At 47.3% G+C, this 12,554-nt stretch overlaps 1 protein-coding gene across 9 annotated transcripts in view; it reads right to left on the bottom strand.

Annotated features, from left to right (window-relative positions):
* Positions 1-12,554, bottom strand: part of NRP2 (neuropilin 2) — a 115,754-nt gene that overhangs the window by 49,020 nt on the left and 54,180 nt on the right. For all 9 annotated transcript variants that reach the window (XM_054478836.2, XM_063647807.1, XM_054478837.2 and 6 more), the window contains 3 exons: positions 8,140-8,284; positions 5,247-5,596; positions 2,900-3,044 (listed from right to left, as the gene is read on the bottom strand). In XM_054478836.2, the coding sequence (XP_054334811.1) occupies positions 2,900-3,044; positions 5,247-5,596; positions 8,140-8,284 (640 nt within the window). The remainder of the gene's footprint in view (positions 1-2,899; positions 3,045-5,246; positions 5,597-8,139; positions 8,285-12,554) is intronic.

Genomic DNA, 12,554 nt, shown 5'->3' with positions numbered 1-12,554 from the left:
TGCTCAAGTCCATGTGTTTTGGGGTGGTGTCTTCATCCCAGAGCTGTCCTCCAACAGGATGCCGGTGCCTTGTCCCTCTCATATCTATACATGCTCCTTTGCACTACTGTATGTGATTAGGCGCCTTTGTCAGGCACCCTTCAGGATATCATTTAATAAAGCCAGGAGCTGGAGGAAATTGCTAAATATGCTGAATAGCTTTTTCACGGTCGACTTCCCACCTTTCTGCTATTAAATACTACGCACATAACCTTTCATACTTCCCTTTGCTGTGTCTGCCTTTTGCTCACAGTAAATAGCAAATAACCTCGAAGCGTCCTAATTTGTAAGTTCAAATTTGTCACTGTGTCACAGAAACTCGATTGTAAAGCAAACTATGGGGCATTAAGGCAAAACATAATTATTTGAAACACAAACAAACCAACTAACAGGTGAAGCAGCCCTGTCAAAGTATTTAGCTGCAGCAGCTCAGCCCAGCCCATTATTTTTCCTGTTATCCTTTGGGATAGGGATGAAGAAGTGAACCAAAGATGAGTGGGAGAAACAGATAGAAATTCGAAAAGCAAACATAGCCACATGACCTATGGAGAACAGTTTCTGGAAGTGTTAGGTAGCAAAATGGGTCAGCTGATTGGTGCAGAGAATGTTAAACCCAGGGGCCAATGAGGCACCAGAGGGCAGGGCGTGTAAATGAAAGTGGAGGAACGGCGGGCACGGAGGCCTCAGTGTTTATACTGTTTGTACTATGTTTGTACTGGGCGCTCCAAGGTAACTGCCCGTCAAACAGCAACGCTCCCCCTGAAATTGAAACCAGATGTCAGAGACTTCAAAGGAAAGGAGGCTGGGCAGAGGGGAACGCTCCTCAACTCTGATCTTCCAAGGAATGGCCAGGCGGGGCTTTGAAATAAGAAACCTGTCGCTGACCACCACCGGTGTAATTTGGGGCAGGTTGGGATTGGGGAGCAATGAGGGAAAGAGGTCATTAGCAACTGTCCCACTGGCCAGACTGGGAGGGCATGGCACCGAAGGGCAAGGGATGGGGGGAAGAATGAGGTGGACTTCATCCAGCTGAGTGACCTCTGGCAAGTGACTTCTACCCTCTGGGGCCGTTTCCTTGTCTATAAAAGAGGAATTGGCCCAGGTATGTGATATTTCCCAAACCACGCATCACACTCATCATTGGATTGTAGAATCCATTGAATAGGTCATGACCAGCATTTAAAACATATCGACTATAATATTTTGGAGTGCACTTCCATGGTTAAGATGACCATTGCTTTGGGAACCTTTTGTTTCAGTTACATTTATTTATCATAACAGGTTTGCTGGGTGCCAGGCAGTAGTCTAAGTATTTCATATCCATTCATTCATTTAATCCTCACAATGACCCTACGGGGTGTAGACAGACTATTGTCATCTCCATTTTTCAGCTAAGATAACCAAGGTGCTGAGAGACTAACTTTTCTGAGGTTATGCAGCCAGCAAATGGCAGGGGCAGGACTTGAACTTGGCAATCTGTCTCCAGAGTCCAAGCACTTACCCATACACTGTACCCCGTATACACCACTGTGTGTGAGTGCTTATAAGTGAAGCAGGTTGTGAAGGAAAATTATTTTAAATTGTGTATCATGGGCAGAAATGTGTGAAAGCCACTGGCTTCCAAGCTCCTGGATCCCCTACAGCGCTGAGCCCCTGATTCCAGGGCACATAAATGAAGCCAGTTTGTATAGGGGGGAGGTTTTCTGCACCTGTGAGAGGACAGGTGACACACATTTAGCAGGCTGCAGGGAACTTTGGCCTCGTCCCCAGGTAATGGGGAGTAAAGTGTCTTCCTATGAAGATGTGTTCGCTGGGGCTGCCTTCAATTCAAAAGTGAGGAGGCTAATTTGGGCCCAACTCCCAGCCCGTGTGCCTCAACAGGGCTCCTCTGCGCTGCTGTAGCCAGCATACAGGCAGCATTTTTCTCCCTGGGAGCCAAAAGCACTTCTCTGACATGCCCTTATTAATCCTTCACGCCATCCTGCCGGCTGAGCTGGTGACAGGTACAGCACAGACAGGAAAATGGGGATACCTGGGGCCCTGGCGGAGGAGGGCAGGATAGCTCAGGCTGGTGGCTGCTCCTGCTGGCATCAGGCTCAGTCCCTGAGCCCCAGTGGCTCCCATGAACTCCTTTTGGCAGGCAGTGAGTGAGCTCTGGGTAAGATCTGGTGCCAGCTCTGCTGAGGGAGGAGGGCCGGCACCCTAAGGAAAGGAAGGTAGGGCCTGACTCAGAAGGGCAGGGCCCTCCGTCGGAAACCAGGAAGGCTGGGCACCCTCCATGGGCCTCACCCTCATTTGGAAGAATGAGAGGTGCTCCCCCAGGCCTGGGCCACCTGGCAGGAATGAGCAGGACAATGAGAAGGAGTCCTGCCCCCATCACCTCCCTGCAACAGGGTCCCTCCTGAGCAAATAAATGCCTTTTACAGATGTGGCTCCGAAATGAAAATGAAGTCTCTTAGCCACTGACATCTGGAGGCCAGATTCAGACATAAACCGATTACTTTATTATCATGAGGGATTTTTTTCTTCCCTAAATCAACAGCCACAGCCCTCTGGCCTGAAGAGCCAGGGTCTAATTGAATTTGGGTGGGTGGTGTGTGGTTACGATTTGTTTTTGAGAGACTCGGGTTGGAGAACTGAAATGATTCCTTAAAAAAGACAAAGTACATCCCTTGAGAAACTGTCCCGAGTCCAGAGGCTGCAGTACCCATGGTCTGAGGCAGGAGAACACGGCAGGGGTCTGCAGCATTTCCAGCTCCTGGGATGGCTGTCCCCTCCACAGCCCTCCCAGGGCCTCGTGGGATGCCAGGGTCAGAGGACCATGTGGGTAAGATGCAAAGAGGAGGAAATGTCATCTTACCTGTCCAGTCACAGCCCAGCACCTCCAGCCGCATCCCAATCCCCGCTGGCGACCACCTCTCCGGGTATACTCGCACATACTGCGCCGGAATGGGGTCGAACCTTCGGATGTCAGGGGTGTCATAGTGCATGTTCCCTTCGAACAGCTGCAGGGAGAGAGGCCACTCAGCCCTTCTGGTGTGGGACCCCTCCCTATCACCTTCTTCCCTTTCCTTCCCCTTCTCCTCCCTGCCCCGCATGTCCTGCTAGGAAGGCAGCTTCCTAGTTGATTCCTGGTCACTCGGACATTCTGATCCACGCGAGCTTCATTTTCAGACCAAGGATTTTATTCATTTGGAAGGTGGTTAGGGACCCAGAATTACGGAAAATAGGAAGTAAACAAAGGTGGCAATTTCCAGGTTGTGTCTTTTACCTGGTGACTGAAATGGAGTATCTGGGGAAGAATTTGGCTCCAAATGCATTTTCAGCTGACTTTGGCTAGACAGGGGGGAAGGCAGTTTGGGCAATCTTTGACCGTTCTGAATTCCTGGTCTACCGGGAAAGGGACACTTCTTTTTCTAATGCGTGAAAGCCTCGACTGAGGTAGCCCAAGCTGACTGATAGTTCCTAGTTCACTGAGAACCTTACGGGAAAATGACCTCTAGGCCAATGACACTGTCTTCTGGTCACACATCTATAGTCTTAGACTGTTTCCCAAACCTTTGTTTAGGGAAAGCACTCCTGTCAAAAGAAATCTCACATGGAGCCCCAGTACATAAAACTGATGATGCGGGGAGCAGGCGGCTGCTTTGGTGGAGCTGGGTGGAGGACCAGCCTAGAGTACCCTTGAAGACACTCATGTGGGGGAAGGACAGGAGTGGGTGGCCAGGGCCTGTGGCTGATTAGCCCCCAGGAATTCTGCAGGACCACTCCAGTTTTCAGGATGCCCTGGGTCCACAATTCTGAACCAGAAGCACTGTCTCGGATAGGGCTGTCTCCCACAATGGCAAAGATCAACTTCTTTCCCAAGAAAAACCAGGCTCAGCTCTCCCTGGGGAAGCCTGCGGTCCAACTTCTGCTCCATCGATGCAAGGTTCCAGTTACCAAGCCCTGAGCCTTTCTAAACCTCTAGAGTTGAGAGCTGGGAGTTTACCTCAGCATCGCAAAACCTCCAACCCAACTCTTGCCTCTGTATTCAGAATGGAAACATTTGCTTAGCAAAGGTGGCCCCGAGACATGCAACACTCCCTCCTTTTTTAGGGACCTGTTCTTTCGAGAAAAACAAGGGGTAACTAGAGATAAGAATCAGAGAACCTGGCCTGCCAGGAGACTGATTTAGGGAGGGACAGAGGCATGACATCTCCTCCCCTTCTGGGGCTCCTTGTGTCTGTGTTGAAGGCTGACCTTCACTCTGGTGGCAGGGGAGTAGGCTGTACTGGCCTGAGCTTCTGGCTCGGGGTGAGTTTCTCTTGCTTCTCCCTTGCCTCAGTTTGAGAGGCAGGAAAGATCTAAGCAGTCAAAACTAGGAGAATACAAAGGAATGCAGCGACATTCAGAAAAACATCATTATTTTTGGAAGTCAACCTCTAGTTTCTATAGCTTGGCCTCCAAAAACCACATCCCCTTTAGATGTCTGGCCAATTTCAAGGAAACTTTATCTGAAAGAGTGTATAAAGAGTGTTGAATTGTATAAAAAGGCAGTGTTCAGTAGGGGTTAGGCATTTGGACTTTGGAGTCAGACTTCCGGTTTCTGAATCGGCTCTATCACAGGTGAACTGTGTGACCCTGGGCATGATATCAAGTGTCAGTTTATCATCTCTAAAATGGGAGTGACAAAAAGATCTACTTTGCACAGATGTTGTAACGATTAAAAGAGAGTCCGGGCTGGGCACGGTGGTTCATGCCTATAATCCCAGCACTTTGGGAGGCCGAGGCAAGTGGATCACTTGAGGTCAGGAGTTCGAGACCAGCCTGACCAATATGGTGAAACCCCGTCTGTACTAGAAATACAAAAATTAGCTAGGTGTGGTGGCGGGCACCTGTAATCCCAGCTACTCAGGAGGCTGAGGCTGGAGAATCGCTTGAACCCTGGAGGCGGAGGTTGCAGTGAGCCGAGAACAGGCCACTGCACTCCAGCCTGGGTGACAGAGACTCCATCTCAAAAACAAATAAACAAACAAAAGAGTCAGAAATAAGGTATTTAGCACAGTGCCTGGCACAAAGTAATCTCTCAAATGATATTTGTTTTATTGGATTTCAGGAGTTGGATGACGACTGTTTAGATGGGACATCATCATTCTCAACTCCCTGTACCCCACTTAGCCTCCCTGTTGAGGGTAACGTTACAGAGGCCTCCAAGAACAGCCTACCTTTGGCTGCTGGGTCCTGGGTTCCTGAATGTAGTCCCAGTCTTTGCCGTTTAGGCTGTAGGAGACTTTGAACTTGCGCACAAACGCTCTGGCTTCCACGGCAGTGATACTGTCTCCTCCGCGGGCTCCCTGAATGATGACACCTTTCACTGTCTTGGGTGTTCCCAGATCTACCTGAAGCCACTCCTCACCGGGCTGGGCCTGAGGGATTCGAGGGAACCAGCCCGAGCGGCTGCTGACCAGGCGGGCTGCACTGGGGCTCCAGAGGTATTCCTGGGTGGAAGAGGCGGAGATCTGGGAGTCTGCAATGAGGCCTGAGAGCATCCCCAGCATGTTGGAGCAGGGAGCATCTGCAGAGAGGAGAGGAAGATACAAGAGGTCATGGCCGACACCTGCTAACCAGGGACCACCCCCTATAAGGAGGGAGCTGCAAAAGAGCCCAACTGTCAAATACTAAGTCAGCACTAATTTCTTTGCATGGTGAATGTGTACAGCACTGTGGTTAAGAGCCTGGACTCAGAGCTAGACTGCCTGTGTTCATGTTCACTCTGCCACTTACTAGTCAGAGGGCCTTGGGCAAATTATTTAATTGCTCTTTGCCTCAGTTTCCTTAGATCTAAAGGGGAGCTAATAGAGGTGCCTACCTCTTGGGGGCTGTTGCAAGGATTCTGTTAGTTACTAAGAGCTCACAGGACAGTGCCTGGCATATTTAAGTATCCAATGGCCATTAACTATTTCTGCTTGCAGCTCTAACCAAGGACTCTCAGAATGTGTGTCTGCACATCCCTGTCGATGACACTAGTTCCCACTGACCCTCTCAGGGACACTGAGCACAGGGGAACTGAGCTAAGCATTGAACTATTTCCTAGTGATTGTTTTGCCAAGTAGAAGGAAACCTTCCTGGCATCAGTATCAGGTCTTTACTTCCCAAATAACTGCTCTTTACTGCCTTGGATCCTTCCCACATGCTGTTCCCATGACCCAAAATGCTTTTCCCTTCAGTCACCCCCAGACTAACATTTTCTTACCCCCAAGCTCAAGTGTCATATCTACAGAAAGGCTGTCCCCAAATTTTCAATCCACACTAAATTGGTTTCCCTCAGAACATCCTGTTCTTTTCCTTCATATGCACATTCTAGTTTATCCAGTACTTGCATTTGTTTATTATCTATCTTGCTCACTAGCCTGAAAGTTCTATGATGTCAGAGACCCCATCTGTTTTGTTCCTGTCTCTGTGTCCCATTCCCAGTGTGTGCCTGGCACATCAGATGTGTGGAACAAATGATTGAGTGGAGAATGCATGAATAAATGATGTCAGACAAGGCAGGGTCTATAGTCAATGTGCATTTCATACTTGCAAACTGAGCTATGGATAAAAAAGATCCTCCAGGTTGTTCCCCTTCTTCAAAATCACCGGTTCTCTCCTTTCAATCTTCCAGAGAATGAGCTCTACCTAAATCTTTGCTGATTAGCCTGGAACAGCAATAGGGAAGGGACAGAAAATAGTCCCCTAGGCAGGATTAGCATAAACTGATCCCATCAGAAGAAAACGGGTCTTTGTGTAAATGTGGTAAGAGCAGAAAATTTGAATTGAGAAAATGTGGGTTCAGATCCTGGCTCTGTCACCTCCTAGTTGGATGACTTTGGGCAAGCTATTTAACCTCTTTTGAGTCTTGGTTTCCTCATCAGTCCCTGGCCCACCTTACCTCACAGGGTTGTTAGAAAGCATAGGCAAGATGATGAACAAGAAAGGCATGTGGAGATGCAGAGACTGTACAAACACAAGGTGTTTTAACTAGAAGCCTCAAACAGGGTCAGACCTTGGAGCACTCCCTATCAGAGCTGGAATGATTAGGGGAAAGGCACGTGGATGGATGTACACTGAAGACACTTCCGGGTCAAAGAGGCAACTTGCCTGCCCTGGGATGAGCCCACAAGATAAAGGGGATTGGTCTGTCCATAAATTTCTGGGGCTAATCCAGCCATCATCACCTCCCATCTGCACCCCCTGCATTAGCCTCCTATAACGTCCCAACTCCCACTCTGGTCTTCTCCAATCTACATGCCTTGGGTTTCAGCCCGCAAGCTGTGTCCATGCCCCTCACTTCCTCTTTTGGTCCCTCTTGCCACCGTACCATTGAGAAAGCTGTGACCATTGCCTGGTGCACTTTCCCTCCCCTCTTCACCAGGTAATGTCTGTTATTTGCCTTCTAACCTCACCTCAATCATCACCTCCTCAAAGAAGTCCTCCTTGAGCTCCTAGGCTGGGTCAAATCCCCTGCAATGTACTTCCAAGGACTATAAGCCTCTATTTCCAGACACTGATCATAGTTTTGATTTTATATTTATTTATGAGTTTATCAGTATGTCTGCCCAACTTGTCCATATGCCCACACAGAACAGAGTGTGTTGTGCCCACCTTTGTGTCCACAGCACCATGTACAGCTCTTGGCCCCCGGTTGAGGCAGCAGAGAGTGTTATTTGAAAGCAAGGGCTTTGGACTGAAACTGCCTAGATTCAAACCATGGCTCTACCACTTACTGGTGAGTGACCTAGCTCTTTAAGTCTTGGTTCCCTCATCTGTAAAGTGAGGAGAATAATACCCATAGAGTCCTTATGAGGATAATAAAATATGTTACATCTTAGGTGCTTAGAATGGCATCTGTACCTAGTTAGCATTCCATAAATGTTAGCTATTAATAGAAATCATAGATGCTTAATAAATATATATTGAATGAATGAATGAAAAGACAAATTCTGGTAGGACTTGAGTCCTTGAGCCAGTGTTTCTGGGAAGGTCATGTGGTGCAGTCATGCTGTTTGCACAGAGTTGAAAGGGAGCAGAGCCTAGGACTCAATCAGCACCCCAACCTCATTGGAGCCCCCACCTCACCTGTGACCCGGCAGCCGAAGAGCTCCAGCCGGAGGGCGATACCTGAGTGCCAGGTCTGAGGGCGGATTCTAACAAACCTTGTCAGCAGCGGAGCATGGAGCTTGTTTAGAACCACCTCAGTTGCATCGTTGTTGGCTTGAAATACCTGTAGCGTAAGATGCAAAACCATGGTATTGAAACCCCTGTTTGTAGTTCAGCCACTTGAGCAGTCTTTGAAGGGGATGGGAAAGTTCTGTCAAATTCTCTTTCCCTCAAGCTTAAAAATAATCAGTGGGTGTGTTGTTTTGGGCTTTTTAAAGAAACATTGTAAAAAAATTAATTTCTCACACTGTTCTACTTGAAAATTATCAGTGGTCTTCCCAGAAACTTTTAGAGGGAAGGAAAATTTTGCCTCCAGGCTGAGAGCAGGCAGAAGAAGGAAAACACTTGAGAAGCTAAGGAAGAAAGAGAAAAGTAGAATATCTGTTTAAAATGAAGTAAAAATATCATCTTTTAGGGCTACCAGACCTCACTCACTAGCTTGAACTTGACACTCCCTCTTCCTCATGTTGCAGGCACCTAGGAATATTTGCAGGGCATTTTCTAATTGCAAAGTGCTTCACGGTTGTTTTTGTTAGTTACTTGATGCCATCCCACCCATGAGCGGGGAGATGATGAGGGGCACCCTCTACCTACAATGGCCCTGTGTCAATCAACACTTTCTTGGTTCTCTCTGATCTTTGTGGCAGGGTCAGGGTTGCAGACAGTCCTTCAGAGTCCTGCTCCAGCTTCCTCTCACTGTAGTCCCACCCTGTAATGAAATCCATCCCTGTCCCCATCTGACCAATACATCTCTTATGGGAGGGAAGGCTTTTTGGAACAGCTTCTGATCCAACATGGTGGGAGCAAGTCCTGGCTTTCCAGATGGCCCAGATCAATAACTGCCATATGGACCTTATGCTTTTTTGTGCTCTCTGTTCAAAAAAAAAAAGTAACTAGCGCAAAGTATATGTGAGTTTCCCTTGGTTTTCCTGAATAAGGGTAGAGGGAAAAACCAACTAACCAACCATCACTTCTAAATCATATCTGTCATAGCTATAACAACCAAGGGACTCTGTAAATCTACTTACAGCCAACTCTGCAAGCATCAGCGATTTCTCCTGCTTAGGAGAACTAGATGTTTTGGCTCCTGATATTCAGGCCATGCCAAGTGTTTGGGGGCACCAACAGGGCTGGGACAAGAGGACTGGGGAAACTGGTAAATTTGAAGACTTTTCAGCCAGATGCAACAAAATATCTTTGAGTATAAACAATTATATCTATAGTACCCCAGAAGGTAGATATTCTTACCTCCACTTTATTGGATAAGGAAACTGAGGCTCAGAGATGCCTGTCTGGATCCAACATCCTTGCCACGTTTTTAGGTTTTAAGCTTGTAGTTTCTTCTAACACATTGCAGTGTTTATGCTTGTGGCTGGGAGTCATGGGGCCCTTAAAGTCTCCAGGCATGGGCTGAATGGAGGTAGGGTCACTGTCCAGTGATGTGTTCCCAGTGTGAGTTTATAATCCCACCATAGAATGGCTTTGAGTAATGGCAAAGAGCAGCACAGAAGTCTAGAGCCAATTGACAACACAGTCCTTTCTTCCCCATGAACTGTGAACTCCATCATTTAACAACCCTATTTCCTGCTTGCTAAGATTAAAAGTTAGAGCCATTTAATAACACACCACTGAAGACACCATACCTTTTGCAAGTAAATGAAGGGAAGTGGCCTGCTGAAGACAAACAGGGAAGCAGATTTTCGCTGGTCCACCATATTCAGTTTAAACCATTGCTCTGGTGCAAAGTCCACCAAATCTGGGGGTGCTCCCTGCCCACCCAGCCTGCTGCTCCCTCTCCTCCCCTGGGAAGTCCTCCCACCCGGGTCCTAAGGTTGACAGCAGGGAGCGCCAGGAAAGAACTTGTTAGTCACGCCTCTCTCCCAGGTTCGATTTTGCTGCTTCCTGTGTAGCGATTGTGGATGAGAAGGAGTGAGAAGACCAAGTTAGCAAGGGAAGGAGAAAAGCCAAGCAAAGGGAAGGAAAGAGGGTTAGGGCCAGACACCCTGGAGAAGGCCCAAGGGGAGTGGTGCCTGACCCTACTTCCTTCGTACTGATGAAGGGCTCCACAGCTCTCAGGAAAGGGATGGGGAACTGGATCCAAAGAAAAGAGATTCATCAGTTCTCTGAGAATTCAGCATGAAGCAGAGGCTTTCTGTTGGTTTTTGTTTTGTTTTGTTTTGTTTTGGCAAGGAAGAAGCAAATGCAGCACTTTGCTTATTTCAGATGGGTGTTGTGAGCAGCAGCAGGGGGGCCTCCACTGGCCTGCTCTCTGAAGATGGTGATGGGGACTGTGTGTGTGGTCGCCATCAGGAGACGCTAAGGAATTCACATTGGGGGAAGAAACTTTACTTGCCACGTGAATGCATAATTGGAAAGTTGAGTGGATCTGAACTTTAACACTGCTGCTAATCCACAGCATACACACCACGCTGGTACCGTTTAGAAACACAGCATGTCTAATGTATTGTTAATATCCAATTTTATCTTATCTGACCCCTGCATTTCTCAGCCTTAGCAGGCAACACTAAGAGACCTTTTCTTTCCTCAGTGAGTAAATGATTGTGTATTTGGACTGTCTTTGGGATGGTGGTGTGTGCATGAGTGTGGCTCACATGGGCATGGGCTACACGCACTCGCATGTATGAGCTGATGGAGGGGGTCAGTCTTCCCATGGATACATGTGGCCACAGGCTCCGGGTGAACCCCCTAATCTCTGCTTACAGTAGCATCACTTAGGAAGGGAGGCAAACACACAGTTTTTGTCCCCTAGGCCATCTACCTGACTGCTTCAACTGAACTTCGCTCTGCCCTTTGATTTTGCCCACTCTTCTCCCACCCTTGAATCAAATGAAGGATCTTTTCAACTTAGCTTCAAATTACCCTTCACGTTTCCAAGCCTAGTTCCTAAACTGTTTTCTTGTCTGCTCTTGACTTTGTGTTCACATCTGCCCTCTGTTCTTGGGATGGTGAAGGAACACCATCTTATTAGATTTTTTAACACACCTCTCACTCTGAGTGTGGTATAGTGGGAAAAACAACACACACACAAAAAAACACTACTGAATCAGAAGCCAGGAGCTGCACTCTGCTGCTAATTAGCTCATAAGCATGGGCAAATATCTCTACCTCCCTCGGGCCCCAATTTCCTCCTGTGTTAAAAGAGGGGATTGTATGAGTTGATTTGTAGGGTTCTCTCTGTCCCCCTGCTTCTAAACCTTTCTTCACATGACTTTTTGTGGTTTGAACTGCTCTAACAGTGTCCACTTTGCAACAGGGCACTTCAGTTACCCGTTGTCCCTTACAGCCTAAGTGCTTTTGCAGACAGTTGCTGTGGATTTTGTATACACTTTGAATAGTGCCCAGAACACATGGGGAGAGCCCCATTCACTGGGCGACTATACCGTGTTGATGTGTTGGTTCAATACCAGTTCAAATTATTGATAACAAAGAGTAATGAATAACAACGCCTTAGTCCTTACATATTGCCTTTTGCCCAAAGATATCCAACTGCAATTTATGAAAATCAATTTTTAATGAAATATTAAGCAGTTTCTATTTATCCTGACCCAATGGGTTTACAAGGTCTCTATTTTTCTCCCTGCATCTCCCCTATTTATAGCTAGTAAATGCTATCATATATTATACATCTTTATGACTTTCTCAATGCTTCTGTGGTTTTAGAATCACCCTTCATATGTTTTCTGATCAAATTCACTGAGATGGATTCTTGGCTTCCAGTCTAGGCATTGCAAGGTAAGGGGTTGTGTGCATGGGAAATGACGCCAGGAAATTGGTTTTATTCCCTATTCCCTGACGACTCACTGAATCACTACAGGCAAATCAATAAACCTTAGATACCTTGGTTTCTCCTTCAGGAAAATAAAGTCAATAATAGGCTTGCAGATAGACACTTAAGTTTACTGGCCCTCCCTCCAAGACTTGCATAGCACCCAGGACAAATGTTAGCATGTAAGCCAAGTCACAAGTAACAAGTGGGTCTTTGCACAGGCGGGAGGGTTTAAGTTCTAAAAGCCATGACTACTCCCAAGTCCCACCTTCAGGCCAACAATTTTCAGGCGACAACTTTGCAGTGAGGTATCTGAGAAAAATCGGTGGGTTTCCTTGTAGGTTATACTCAGATAGGAATGTTAACATCTGCTTTAGAAGCTGGATGTCACAGAGGACATATGTTTTTATTTATTTTATTTGATTTATTTATTTTTGAGATGGGGTCTTGCTCTGTTACCCAGGCTGGAGTGCAGTGGCACAATCTTGGCTCACTGCAACCTCTGCCTTCCGGTTTCAGGCAATTCTCCTGCCTCAGCCTCCCTAGT

Source organism: Pongo pygmaeus, chromosome 11, assembly GCF_028885625.2.
Source record: "Pongo pygmaeus isolate AG05252 chromosome 11, NHGRI_mPonPyg2-v2.0_pri, whole genome shotgun sequence".
Taxonomy (NCBI): domain Eukaryota; kingdom Metazoa; phylum Chordata; class Mammalia; order Primates; family Hominidae; genus Pongo; species Pongo pygmaeus.
The sequence above is the reverse complement of the archived record's forward strand: the minus strand, read 5'-3'. Positions and strand labels throughout refer to the sequence as shown.